The sequence below is a fragment of the Rhinopithecus bieti genome, unplaced genomic scaffold (genome assembly GCF_001698545.2).
Source record: "Rhinopithecus bieti isolate Rb0 unplaced genomic scaffold, ASM169854v2 scaffold_16834, whole genome shotgun sequence".
Classification (NCBI taxonomy): Eukaryota; Metazoa; Chordata; class Mammalia; order Primates; family Cercopithecidae; genus Rhinopithecus; species Rhinopithecus bieti.
In genome coordinates, this window is record NW_016809297.1 from 1,161,541 (window position 1) to 1,176,613 (window position 15,073).

The 15,073-nt window shown below is 39.3% G+C and overlaps 1 protein-coding gene across 2 annotated transcripts; it reads left to right on the forward strand.

The window, feature by feature from the left end:
• The first annotated feature begins 648 nt into the window (after positions 1-648).
• AGR2 (anterior gradient 2, protein disulphide isomerase family member) lies at positions 649-13,903 on the forward strand. Of its 2 annotated transcripts, none has more exons than XM_017889070.1 (8): positions 649-823; positions 3,939-4,084; positions 4,359-4,422; positions 4,543-4,595; positions 5,930-6,003; positions 8,050-8,113; positions 10,740-10,823; positions 12,772-13,903. In XM_017889070.1, exons 2-8 carry the CDS (start codon positions 3,946-3,948, stop codon positions 12,819-12,821), a joined length of 528 nt encoding a protein of 175 aa, XP_017744559.1. In that variant the 5' UTR covers positions 649-823; positions 3,939-3,945; the 3' UTR covers positions 12,822-13,903. The 2 variants fall into 2 exon arrangements, with proteins under 2 accessions (XP_017744559.1, XP_017744560.1); XM_017889071.1 differs by having other exon boundaries at positions 657-805; positions 12,772-13,086.
• Positions 13,904-15,073: the final 1,170 nt, after the last annotated feature.

The following is a 15,073-nucleotide window of genomic DNA, read 5'->3' on the forward strand; positions in this document are numbered from 1 at the left end:
GTTGCAGATCTTACTTTTTAGGTCTAAAAAAATGGAGTAAATGGCTTCCTGCTTGCATAGCAGGAAAGTTTGCCTTTAAGTAAGAAATTATCTGTGAAATACCTTTGAACTCTGTGGAAGGAAGTTGCTGCATATATTCAATGGCAAGGTAGTTATTACAAGCTCACAGTATTAGGCTGTTTTTTTTCCAATACTTCCTCAGTTTTGAAATATTACATGGGTTACTTGATTTGTATTTTTTTCATACCTGCAGAAGTTAGGGTGCATTTTTTTGACAGGAGTGGGGAAGTATTGTAGAAAATAATTTTTTATCATAATGGAGTATGGCAGGTTATGTGACTGTGAGGATCAGAATTGTGAATCATCTCTTGTGTGTTTTCAAGTAAATAAAGGCAATCTGCCCACGGGGCAGAAAAAAAAAAAAATCTACAAACTACAAACTCCGTCCAATCACATAAAGACAAATCAGCCTTCAGGCAAATCAAATGTCTTCATTCAAAGTCTACCTGGATTTGGCACTCTGCCCATCGTTTCAAAACCTCTTAACAATACACTTCACAAATAGTTAAAAGCATGAATACTGAAAAGCCTACTTTTGCAATGTTATTTTTAAAAACAAGGAACTCTTTAACCCAGGGAAGATAATCATTTGGGAAAAAGAAGGTTCGTTTCTGAGTTAGCAACAAGTAAATGCAGCACTAGTGGGTGGGATTGAGGTGTGCCCTGGTGCATAAATAGAGACTCAGCTGTGCTGGCACACTCAGAAGCTTGGACCGCATCCTAGCCGCCGGCTCACACAAGACAGGTGGGTGAGGAAATCCAGGTAAGGCTCCTGACAGCAGCTTTAGATGGGCACTTGCTGGAGTGAATTTTGGCCTCTGATTGCTATATAAAGTTGTAGGCAATCAAGCAACAGAGAACTGCAAGTTTCCAAGGGCAATGAAGTAGAATGTGGAAGGGAAATATGGAATTTCCACCAAAGGCTTACTGGGGCCTTTCTTTGGCTAGAGCTGGCACAGTGTGACGTTCCTGAGTTAGTTCAGAGAAAGGCTTTCTCCTTTGGGAAACAAAATTTCCAAGAGTAGGTGAATCCTAGGATTTTTCAAGCCTGGGACAGGGTCCAGGGATTTTCGTCTGTCACCATCTAAAGCTTTCTTTCCCACAGGCTAAAGCAAAGCCCCGTAGGCATCTCCACTATGACACCTCAGCCCGGATTGTCCGCTTGGAATATATTATCGCAAATCAGAAAACAGTTTTCTTTCTCTTTTTGGTGCAAAGACATTCTTGTTGCCTCTGCAATCTTTAAATTCATGGGATAGGCTGTTAAAGGAGAGGGCTGGTTGCTTTCCTGAAGCATTTACAAACACGGACACTAAAATGTCTTGCAAGTGCACTCTTTGCTAAAGATGAGAAGACAGGGATATGGTGACGAGTAAAAAGTGCTGGCTTCACATAGTGTGTGTGTGTGTTCCTATATGTGTGTGTGTCTGTGTGTCTCCAAATTATCAATATTTTCCATAGTTGGAATTGTGTTTTGAGGTGGTTTATGCAGGAAATTTGCAGAGCAGAATCTATTCATATTACAAAAACCCAGTGGAGTGAATCTCAGAAAGTCACCTCAGAGCAGGATGTTTGTACAGCAGGAGTTATATTAGCCTTCCTTGAGTCATCCTGCCGTAAAACACAAGCAATATATCAATAGTTCCAACCTGTAATCTTTGGAGATATTGCAAGGTCCTAATAGCTACTTGTAAAACAAGAATTGTAAATGGGCTAAGTAAATAAAAATGCTTTACCATCAATTTACTATTTTTTAGAATACACATAGATGCTGTTATAAATAAAAGACAAAATCAAATGTTTGTTGGTAGATTCAAAGAAGTTATTTGCCATTATGTTTCTGAACCAACCAGTATTCTAAAAGTATAATTATTCTCATGTAAAAGTTCTTGATTTTTTTAACATTAAAGAGAAGTCTTTATACAAAGAAGGCTGAGCATTGTTGACTTACAGTGTACACTTAGGTTGTTTTTGCAGAACTCTAGAAGACAAAAGTTATTGGCATTTCCACATCTTTATGGGTATAGAAGATGAACAAAGTATACCCCTGATTTTTGCTTACATCTTTTCTGAGTAAGACATTTTGTGCTTATGTACTATGAATTAGTTAATAATTGGTCAGTTAAATACAAAATGACATTTCGATCTGGTAACTTAGCAACACCATTAAAAAAAAATCAGCTAATGCTTAGCAAAGGTTTCCACTCAAGATATTAGATGATGAAAAACTTCCCACTTAACAATAGTCATTCCTTGCAGAGTTTATTTGACTTCATTCAGAACCCTTCACCAATACTAGAGTTAGGTGCTGTGGTTTCATATTTCCTTTTTAGCACTTTCAGTGTTTGGTTTTATCAGAATCCCAGATCTCCAGCCTTCCATGTTACAGCCCCGTGGACAACCTTAGTGACTTGCTAGAGGAACTCACTTTGCTCCCTCCCCCTCCTCCTCACTCACTAAAGTTATCTTGTCATTTATTTTCCTGTTCATAGGCTTTAGCTTTTCCTGGGAATCAACTGTGGAATACCAGAAAGAAAAAGTAATTTAACTAAGATATCGGCTAGGTGTGGGGGCTCACTCCTGTAATCCCAGCACTTTGGGAGGCCAAGGCAGGAGGATCACTTGAAGTCAGGAATTTGAGACCAGCCTGGGCAACATGACAAAACACCATCTCTACTAAAAAATACAAAAACATAGCCAAGTATGGGGGCACCTGCCTGTAGTCCTAGCTCCTTGGGAGGCTGAGGAGGGAGGATCACTTGAACCCAGAAGGTGGAGGTTGCAGTGAGCCAAGATTGTGCCACTGCACTCCAGCCTGGGCAACACAGTGAGACCTTGTCTCCAAAAAAAGTAAATGTAAATTTCCTTAGCTACTAGAGTACATACATCTATTTTCTTAAAATATAACTATATTATTTCTATATAGATGTATATCTATATAGATAACTCTATAGCTATAGAGATCTTTATCTTTTTGTCTGTATCTATGTGGATCAATAGACAGCTATCCATACTATATACAGACAGTCCCAACTTACAGTAGTTTGACTTATTTTTTTTTTATGATGGTGCAAAAGCAATACACATTCAGTAGAAACTGTATTTCAAGTATCCATATAACCACTCTGGTTTTTAATTCCAATACAGTATTCATAAAAATTCCTTGAGATATTCAACACTTTACTATAAAATGGGCTTTGTGTTGGATGTCTTTTCCCAACCGCAAGCTAATGTGAGTGTTCTGAGCACATATAAGGTAGGTTCAGCTGTGGTGATCATTAGGTTAGGTGTATTACAGTAATTCCCCAATTATCTGTGGGGGTTATGGTCCATAACCCTCAGGGGATGCCTGAAACCGCAGATTAGTACCAAACACTACATATGCTATGTTTTTTCCTATACATACATATCTATGATAAAGTTGAAATTATAAATTAAGCACAATAAGAGATTAACAAGAGCTAATAATAAAACAGAACAATTACAACAGTATCTTATAACAAAAGTTAGGTGAATTTGCTCTCTCTCTCAAAATATCTTATTGCACTGTGCTCACCTATTTTGGATGCAGTTGACCGTGGACAGCTGAAACCTCAGAAAGTAAAACCCTGGGAAAGGGAGACTACTCTGAATGCATTTTGACTTACAATATTTTCAGCTAACAGTGGGTTTATTGGAACATTACTCGATTGTAAGTCAAAGACCACCTGTATTCTTAGGAAAATCCCATGGAACAGAGCTGTTTACTCCAATCTCATATGTCCTGTCTCAGCAGAGCCTCAGTTTCTGGTATATTCCACCGTTGTGGGGCAACTTGCAGACCCTGAAGACTGCTAGTTCATTTTTGTTTACTGATTTTGGTTGGTTTTCCATACTAGAGTTGCCATGGAGAAAATTTCAGTGTCAGCATTCTTGCTCCTTGTGGCCCTCTCCTACACTCTGGCCAGAGATACCACAGTCAAACCTGGAGCTAAAAAGGACACAAAGGACTCTCGACCCAAACTGCCCCAGACCCTCTCCAGAGGTAGGAGTCAGCTTCTTGTTGGCTTCCAACTGCTACCTAATTGGAAAAGATTTCCTCTCTCTTGGTGCTTAAACCTGGTGCTAACCTGGTGCCAGGTTATTTTGGGCTGTGTTCCTTCTAGATATATCATTGTCTATAATTATTTCTACTTTCTCCAGGGGTTTTTCTTCTTCTTTAGTATCAGGTCTATTATCCCAGTCTTTACCATTGCTTTGCAACAGCTTTGGGTCTGAATTTAGAAAAGCTTCAAATATACTGATTCATTTCATTCTAGGTTGGGGTGACCAACTCATCTGGACTCAGACATATGAAGAAGCTTTATACAAATCCAAGACAAGGTAAAGATCAGGGTTACTCAGAGGTCCCTCAAAGCTCTCAAGAGCACCACCTAGTGACATCTAGATATATGTGAAATCTTACTCAATAAAATTTGTCTAATCTCTCTTTGTCTTTTAAAGCAACAAACCCTTGATGATTATTCATCACTTGGATGAATGCCCACACAGTCAAGGTAATTCGTTCTTCTAAATATGATTTCCTTTACAGGCTTTTAGCCTTAGGGCCAGGGTTCAGATCACTCATGTTTGTATCTTTAGAACCACAGTTGCATTAAAAAAAAAAAGAATATTTCCTATAGTAAAAACATATTTAAAAGTGACTTCAAATATCTCCACGTTTTGTGATAACCATTGGTACATATTTTGAAAAACTAGCTTTAGGATTCATCTTCAACTTCTTGATTTCTCTTACAGTCCACATTCAATACACCAGCAAATACTGGCTTTATCTTCAAAATATATCCTTAAACCAGCCCCAGATCCACAGGCATGAAGCCTGTGCCCTCTCACAGGGCCCCGAGCTTAGAAGGTTCCCACACTTGGTTTAAACTCTGCTGTCATTGTCTTAAAAGCCTTAGTAATTCTTCAACAAGGGGCTCTACACTTGCATTTTGCACTGAGCCCAAATCCAACCACTTCCTATGGCCTCCATGCTACTGCCCTGGTCCAAGCCAAGATCAGATCTTGTCTAGACTACCATAACAGTCACCTAACTGGCCACCCTACAGCCAAGTCCACATAGAAGCCAGAGTGAGGCTGGTAGATGTAAATCAGATCCTATCACTCACGTGCTCAAGTGGCTTCTTATCACAGAATTAAATCTGGATTCCTGACCACAAGCTATGAGGCTGACAGGATCAGACCAATGGCTATCTCTCCCCTCCTACCACTCTCCTCTTGCTTTCTTCACTCTGTCCAGCCTGGCCTTCATGCTGTTCCTCCCAAATCTGAGCTCATTCCCACCTCACAGCTATTGCTTTGCAGTTCCCCCTGCCCAGTGGCCTAGCCCAAAATGGATCACTCCCTCACTTCAATGTTAGCCCCTCAGGAAGATCTGCCTGGACCGCTCACAGTTTTTAAACCCTTTGCTTTATTTTTCTTCAAAGTACACATATGTCTACCTGGAATTATCATCTACTTATTTCTTTGTTTATGGTTTGTCTCCCACACAAGTATTTGAGCTCTATGAAAAAAAACATGCTTTTTTTTTTTTTTTAACTGCACTATCCCTAGTGCATAACACAGTGCTTAACACATGGCAGCCATTCAATAAATATGAGCTGGAGAAAAAATAAATGGATGAATGAATGGATGAATGAGTGAATAAAAAGCAGAGGTAGTCAATGCCATAGATATTACTTCACTAATCATTTGCTAAAAGGCCAAAGTAGAATATTGTATTTAAAATGCAATTCAATAAATAAATAAAATGCAATTTAACTTAAAATAGAACAAAGCTTTTAACCAATGCTCAGATGGATGCTTAATGATTTTCTTTGTATTATAGCTTTAAAGAAAGTGTTTGCTGAAAATAAAGAAATCCAGAAATTGGCAGAGGAGTTTGTCCTCCTCAATCTGGTTGTAAGTTTCCTTTTCATCATTACTAACATTTCTCTATGGCTCATTACTTGAAATAGATGATTCATTTTTCCTGTACATCTTAGTCATACCGCATTAACTGGGATTGCTTCCAAATATCCCATCTCATAGATTAGAGAGAAAAAAAGATATTTCATTTTGTTAACAATCCATTTGGCATGTCTGTTTTTATTTAGTAATTAATCATCTCAGTTTGTCTGAAACTTCTATCCTGTAGTCAGAATTTTTCTGTTGCTAGAAGGTTTTTGTTACTTGCTGTGCCCATCCCTCTATAGTCCTGGCTTCTCTACACCCATTCTTGATCCTGGTCACCTCTCAGGAAGAGACGGCTCTCTGGCTTTCCAACTCTAATCATGCCTCTCGTGCTTTAGCTTTATGCATTCCCACCTTACTTCACCATCACCACCCCTCATGGTGCTCAAGCTTTCTGTCTCGGCAAGTTCTTTTTACTGTATACAAACATTTCATTTTCCCTCTAAAAGCAAGCCAACAAAAAATGACTCTACCTAGTCATATGTCCTTTTGAGCCCCGCTGCCCTTCCTCTTCACAGGTTGGCTTCCTGAAAGAGCGCTTCACACCAGTAGTTCTTCCTTGCCTCTCTTCCATGGGTTCCTCTTCCTACTCCTTAATGTGAGTGACATGATGAATCTCTACTCGATCCTTTTCTCTTTCCATATTTTGTATTCAGTGAACAGCTTCATCTACAACTGCCTTTAATCAATTCTGACACACTAATAATTCCTACGTCTTACCCAAACATGAAACAAGTTCCAACGTGTCTATCCAACCATATTCCAGATATCTTATTATCACCTTAAACTCAGAATGTTCCTCACTGCACATTAATCATCTTGGTTTGCGCTTTTCCAATAGCTCTTTTTTCTCTATTCCCTATTTTATTGATAGTGGTACTGTGCTAGACTGGACTCTCCTACTCACCTACAGCATTCAGTAAGCCCTGTGCTTCTAAATTCCAAGTATTCCTGCTATTAGTCACTTCTCTATAAACTCAGGACCACTATTTTAGTAAGCCTCTTTCACTTTCCCTAGCTTACTGTAATACTGCTAAACGGCTCCCAGTCTACAAGATAAACCCTGTCTAATCCCACACGGCTGTCAGAGTAGTTGCTTTACAGACCAAACTGGGGTCACAGTGTCTCTTCTAACATCCCTCCAGTGGTTCTTAACTATTTCTGAACAAAGGAAAACACCATGGCAGGTGTGAAAAGTCATTCCTAAGCTGGCCCCTGAAGCAGCTCTAGGCACCTTTTCTCGCCACTGCCCTCATGCATTCCCCTAACTCAGTCCTTCCCCAGCACCTGGCCATAGAAGAAAATGCTCCGCCTGTCCTCTCCATACTCTTCCTCCTGCATGAAGTGTCTTTCTTTTCCACATAACTGACTCCTGTTCATTTTTAAAGATTCCTCCTTATCCACTTCAGAAAGTCCTAGTCAGGGTGGAATCTGCATTCTGGGCTAAATGTCTTCCTCAAGGCAACCACCAAATCTGCACATCCTACACCATAACATTTCACCCACTGAGTCCTCAATATTCATTTTCCTACCTGTATCTCTCAATAGAGTGTGCATTCATTAAAGATCAGCACTGTGCCTTGCTAAATACAGTTCTAAATAAAAATTGGTAAATGGATAAATGAATACTCAAGAAAATCCTGTTATTTGTTTCTGTAATTTCTCTAGAAATTACATCTGCTTTTTTCCTTAATAAACTCTTATTTCATCCAAGATGTCTTCCCCAAACACAATAACTCCTTCCAAATTCTCCCTTAATTTTTTTGCTCTGTATCACATCCATTCAGCACTTTATCTCATGTTCTGCTCTATCTTATTTATTATTTCATGCTTGTAACTTGTCTCCTCATCTATACAATAAACTCTTTGTGGAAGAGAGGTACCTTATGATATTGTAAGATGCCTGGCCAGAAATGGACGGATTCTTGTATTAACAAGTTTGAGAACGACTGAAAAGGAAAAGTAAACTAAAAGACGTTTTTCTTTTTATCTTAGTATGAAACAACTGACAAACACCTTTCTCCTGATGGCCAGTATGTCCCCAGGATTATGTTTGTTGGTAAGTGGAAGTGACAATGAGATAACTCGGAAGCTCATACTAGTGCTACCATCTTCCTTCTCTCCTCCCCACTGTCCCTTGCCACTTTGCCATGGCCCATGTCATCACTAAGCTCTAGCAAGGAGTATGACATTCCTTTAAGTTCCACAACATATTTTCTTTAGAAAATGTGAGCTTTTACCTATTTCCACACAACACTTTCTTTTCTCACGTGCTAATTGTAACTTTTCATCTTCTGCTATGATACATCTGATAACAAAGCACCCTATTCGCAATTTAAACATATTGATACATTTCCTGAATACAAGAGGCCTGCAAATATTTATTTTTTAACCCAGCAAACTTTCACTTTGTGTATTAGATTTTTCTATCTGACATTTTTTATTATTATTTTTAAGAAAGTTAGGAATAAGGCTGGGTGGCTCACGCCTGTAATCCTAGCACTTTGGGAGGCTGAGGCCAGCACATCACTTGAGGTCAGGAGTTTGAAACCAGCCTGGCCAACATGGTGAAACCCCATCTCTACTAAAAATACAAAAAAATTAGCCAGGCGTGGTTGCAGGAGCCTGTAATTCCAGCTACCTGGGAGGCTGAGGCACGAGAATTGCTTGAACCTGGGAGGTGGAGGTTGCAGTGAGCCGAGATAGCACCACTGCAATCCAGCCTGTGCGACAGAGCGAGACTTCATCTCAAAAAAAAAAAAAAAAAAAAAAAAATGAAGGGGAAAAAAAAATGAAAGGAGCCACATGCTCCTTCCTGCCACTGGTACTTTTTTCATGTGCTTTTCCCACTTCCTTCTCTGTCCCCCAATTTCACATCATTAACTCCCCAGTCATCATCATTCATTGACCCGGTCAAATCCCTACTACATGCTCTTGTGGCACCATGTCTCTCTTTTTAGTCATACTTTCCTCAGGTATAATTTTGCATTTTGGGGGTGGTTATGTAATAAATCCCACCATGGACTATAAGCCCCTATGGCAGGGACTGTACCTATTTCTGCTCACCATGCTATTCCCAACATGACCCTGCAGTAGGCTCTCCATCAATATGTGCTGAATTATTCGATGATTGTACTGAGTTTGGCTTTGTTCAAAGTCATACTGATTTAAGGACAATCCATAATGAAATCTATCACTTACAAGAACGCAAGCTAATCATGATTCACCTGTGTAGTTCATTCAAGTTTACACTGAATGTATAAAGCGGGGCAAAGAAAAACGAGAGACAGAAAAAAGGAAGGCTGAACTAAAGCACTAATTTTATAGGTTTAGTTTTGTTAGAATTTAGAACATTTGGCATCCTAACAGTGAAAGGGAATTTATAGATTGTCCAGTCATACCTTGTATAGGAATTCTTTTTACAGCATCCCTGTGGAAGGGCATTTTAACCCACATTCAATTCCTTCAGTCCTAAGAACCAGCTCCAAGGCAGCTTGCTCTTCTAGCTCCGCAGCAGCCACGCTGACTACATGTTTGAATCACCTGGAGGATTTTAAAGATCAAGTTGTCCAGGCCACACCTCAAACCAATTAAGTCAGAATCTCTGGGGGTGGGACGCAGGCATCCGTAGTGTTTACAGTTCTCCAGATGATTCCAGTGTGCAGCCAGGGTTGTGAGCTGCTAGTTGGGTATTTAATAGGCCCTTCTTAGGTTAATTTCTTACAAAGATTAGACCGTGTCTTTGTATCCTCTGCACCAAACAGAAGTATGGTCGGTCTCAAATCTGGTGAATAAATGTACATCTGTTTCTTGTAATTTATGTGTCTGGCCTTAGTCCAACATTCTGAAATGACAGATTGCCCACTCCAGTACCAGCGACAGACTTTGCAAACATGCAGATGGTTCTCACATGTCCTCCTTGTCTCGTTTTCAGGGCACGTGTCCTAGGTTCTTTCGATTACGTCTCTCAAGGCAAGGTTTCCAGTTCTCTCTGTATCCTCACGCTTCCCTTTCGGATGCATCTTAATTTTAAAATACCCCTTTTTCTCATTAATTAGATCACTTCAAGTTAAATATAAAACATGGCAAAATGGATTTAAATTTAGAGGGATATATGTACACATAAGAGAAGACCAATCTCTACTTTTAAAAATGCAGTTAATTAACAATAAAGTAAAATATAGTGAAGGTACTATATGTTTATTTGAACTTTGCTGTTAAGGACTTGTATTCCTCTATTAATTAAAAAAAAAAAAACTTTTGAAAACTAGCATTGGATGTGGGTTTCCAATGATCTAGAAACATGTAAACTACAACATAATCATTTCAAGAATTTAAAATAATTTTGCAGCACAGAATGTTAATGTTTTCACCAAAAAACTAAACACCATGTCACCCCTAAATATATATTAATCTGTTTTCAGGTTGCCACAGATAGAACAGAAGGGTTCATAACATTTTCCACAAATAGCACTGCACAGCTGTTGATGTTTCCAGCCCTGCATTTGCTGCTAACTGCCAGGGGCTGGGTAGTAGAGTGGATGGATCAGAGCTCCTGTGAGTGCAGACACACTTCATTCCTTCACGGGACATGAATACGTGAACTGCAGCTCCCCGTGGCATTAAATAGAGGTTTTTTTGAAAACAAACCATTCCATTCCCTTTTGCTTCGTTTATCTTTGCAGACCCATCTCTGACAGTTAGAGCTGATATCACTGGAAGATATTCAAATCGTCTCTATGCTTACGAACCTGCAGATACAGCTCTGTGTAAGTGTTACCTTCAATTTGGATGTTGCCCAAGAGTTGAACACTTTTATTGCTGTAGTGATGGGACTAGGGGCTGCATGGTGAGGTGAGAGAGAGCTAGGCTTAGGGATGCCTCAGACTCAGTTTGACCCTAACTAGCCTTGCATCCTCAGGCAAATCACACTCTCTTTCCATCTCAGGTTTGTTTGTTTTTAATCTCAATTGAAGACGAATTATTTAGATTAGGTATCTTTTTCTCTAGGAGAATTCTATGACCACATTACCTGATTTTCAGGTTTTCTGTTAGGTACACTAGCACACACTCCTATCACAGAACTGAGTGTAATAATTGTAATAATCTGCATGTCATAACAAAAGTGAAAGAATGTGCGGTCCAGCTTAAAATTAAATTCAGGTTCAATGTAAAGATCAGTAGGAAAGATGATCCAAATGATTGCCAAGAAAATCACCTTCCCTGTGGTTGCCATGAATGGAAGAGAGAGAGAGAGACTGACTTAAGACAGATGAGGTACCTCAATGCAAGGCTGTAGCTAGCTGTGACATCTGATTAGTCCTCTGGGAAGAAAAGTGGGTTTTATCCTAGGAACCAACTCTGATCAATTAGTAGTGGCTGCCTAGAACTGCACTGTCCAATATGTTAACCATTCACCACATGTTGCTATTTAAGTTAAAGTTAGAAATTCGTTTCTCCACACTAGCCACATTCCAAGTGCTCAATGCCCAGACACTGAACATTTCCATCATCACAGAAATTTCTATTAGCCAGTGCTGACTTAGAACGTCATTTTGTGAAGAGAAATGAGGCCATGTCTAGGAAGCAGGAGAGATCATCGTGGTCCATTAGCAACGTTTCCAGTGTGTGTTGGACCAGGGGAAGCACATTCCAAGTAGTGTCAGCCATTCTTGAGATAATACCGTACATTTTAATAAGACTAAGCTCTTTAAAGGCAGGTGTCCTACACAGGTAATATCACAATGCCTTGTAGAACAGGCACTTAATAAATATTTGTAGGAAGAGTGAATAAGCAGCTGTTCAGTGCCTGTCGCGTGGACATCTTATTTTTAGTAGATCACATACCTCATTTTGATGAATTGCTGTTGAAGAAACAGTGACCCAGAGTTAGGGCTCTAGAACAGTAGCTCCATTATTTGTTAGCTGTGTGACCTTGAGCAAGCTACTCAGCCTCTCTCTGCCTGTTTCATTATGTATACGTAAAGTTCTAATCATGTTTGTATGAGGATTAAATAATTCATGTGCAGAAAGCACTTGATTTGCTATTATTTATATTTCCCCTACTTCTAAAACAACTTACAGTAGATGCACACACCTACTAATAGACATTGCTTTTAAACGTGATTTAAATTTACTTCTAAATGAGCCAAAATTATTTTCTGCTGATAGAGCTTATTAAAGGAATATTTTGGAAGTGAGGATTGGAGATGAAGGATCTGGGAAGGAATGAATACAGTAGAAAACTAGATTGTCACAAAAGCCATTTCATATAACGTTTTTAAATTACAATAAGATTACCAATTATTCACCTCATGATTAAAAAGCATCCTATCAGGCTGGGCACAGTGGCTCACGCCTGTAATCCCAGCACTTTGGGAGGTCAAGGTGTGTGGATCACTTGAGCTCAGGAGTTCGAGACCAGCCTGGCCAAAACCCCGTCTGTCCAAAAAATACAAAAATTAGCTGGGCATGGTGAAGCACACCTCTAATCCCAGCTACTCAGGAGGCTAAGGCTAAAGAATCAGTTGAACCCAGGAGGCAGAGGTTGCACTGAGTGGAGATTGCGCCACTGCACGCCAGCCTGAGCAGGAGTGAGACCTTGTCTCACAAAAAAAGCACCCCATTAAATAATGAATTAAGCATCCAAGTTTGGGGTTATTATATCGATATAATGTATGACGGAGTCTTGACTCTCCTGCTTTTATCCTCCATTAGTGCTTGACAACATGAAGAAAGCTCTCAAGTTGCTGAAGACCGAATTGTAAAGAAAAATCTACAAGCCCTTCTGTCTATGTCAGGCCTTGAGACTTGAAACCAGAAGAAGTGTGAGAAGACCAGCAAGTGTGGAAGCATAGTGAACACACTGATTAGGTTATGGTTTAATGTTACAACAACTATTTTTTAAGAAAAACAAGTTTTAGAAATCTGGTTTCAAGTGTACATGTGTGAAAGCAATATTGTATACTACTATAGTGAGCCATGATTTTCTTAAAAAAATAAATCCTTTTGGGGGTGTTCTGTTTTTTCCAACTTGGTCTTTCACAGTGGTTCGTTTACCAAATAGGATTAAACACACACAAAATGCTCAAGGAAGGGACAAAACCAAAACTACTTCAAATGATGAAGACCAAAGACCAAGTTATTGCACCACACCACAGGTTCTCAGTAGATGACTATAAGTAGACCTGAGCTTAATCAACAGAAGTATCAAGCCATGTGCTTTAGCATAAAAGAATATTTAGAAAAACATCCCAAGAAAATCATGTCACTACCTAGAGTCAACTCTGGCCAGGAACTCTAATGTACACATTTTCATTTAGTAATTAAATTTTAGTCAGATTTTGCCTCACTTAATGCTCTCAGGGGAAGCCTCCCTCAGGGTAGCTTTCTCCTTCAGAAGTCGAATTTAGTAGAAAGGTCATCCAAAGAACATCTGCACCCCTGAACACACCCTAAAGAAATGCTGGGAATTGGCCTTGTAATCAATTTGCGTGTCAAGGTCCTAAAGTACCGGAGTGAAATAAATTCAGCCAACATGTGACTAACTGGACGAAGAGCAAAGGGTGGTGACGTGTTGATGAGGCAGATGGAGATCAGAGGTCACTAGGGTTTAGGAAACGTGAAAGGCGGTGGCATCGGGGTAGGGGAGCATTCTGCCTAACAGAAATTAGAATTGTGTGTTAATTTCTTCACTATATACTTAATCTCACATTCATTAATATATGGAATTCCTCTACTGCCCAGCCCCTACTGATTTCTTTGGCCCCTGGACTACGGGGCTCTATATAACGCTTTGCAGTATCTGTCGCTTGTCTTGATTAACTTTTTTGGATAGATCCTTTTTTGAACAGATCTTTTGGCATTATTAATTTTTCCAGGGATATATTTTCAATCTTTTCTATCTCTCATAGTGACTACTATCATTAGTAGGTGCTGAGCATATACTGCTGATTTAATGACATACAAATCTTCAGCAAAAATATCACAGGTTAATCAGCTCCCTTCTCACAAGTAGATAACTTACACGTGCTGAAAAAGGTAACACATTCCATTTAAAAGCTCTCTGAGGGATAACAAGAGGAAAAAGAGGTTTCCCTTCCATAAACAAATATTTTAAATGACAACTTCTAAGTGATTCGAGTTTCTCCTATAGTATAGCAAAATATTTTTTTCATTGGGCTGATGTGAAGTAAGATTAACTTCTTAAAATGTATTGAATGGCAAAACATCTTAACACATACAAATACTTTTAAAATATAAATAAATATTTAGGAAATCAAATGTTACAGCTGTAAGGAAAATAAGTCCCCCTTTTAAAAGCATTGGAGAAACACAAAGCATGAGTCATTAATCGACTTTGTCCCATCAGTCTCCTCTACTACTGAGAATTTATCCTAAGGAAATCATCCAACAGAAACAGTTCTGTCAAGAGGCCAATGGTAACATTATTTAAATACACCAAAGAAAAGCAACCTCCGGAAAACATAATGGCTACATGGTATATTAAGACGAAATGCATTATGTTGTCATCTACAAAAATAATAAACATAACGGTGAAACAGAAAAGGCCTAAGTAAAAAAGAATTTAAGACCTTCTATGCTATAATTGCAACTACAGGAAATGTGTACACACACAGTTAAAAACAGAATTGAGGTCAGTCGTGGTGGCTCACACATGTAATCCCAGCACTTTGGGAGGCTGAGGCAGGCGTATCGCTTGAGCCCAGAAGTGTGAAACAAGCCTGGCCAACATGGAGAAACCCCGACTCTACTTGAAATACAGAAAAATTAGCCGAGCACGGTGCCCAATGCCTGTAATCCCAGCTACTTGGGAGGCTGAGGCATGAGAAACCAAGAGAGGCAGAAGTTGCAGTGAGCTGAGATCATACCACTGCAGTCTACCCTGGGTGACAAAGAGAGACTCTGTCTCCAAAAAAAAAAATTTTTAAAAATTAAAAAATAGAAGATACGAACATGGAAATGGTTGTTTTAAACTCATTGAAATATTAGCAATGCC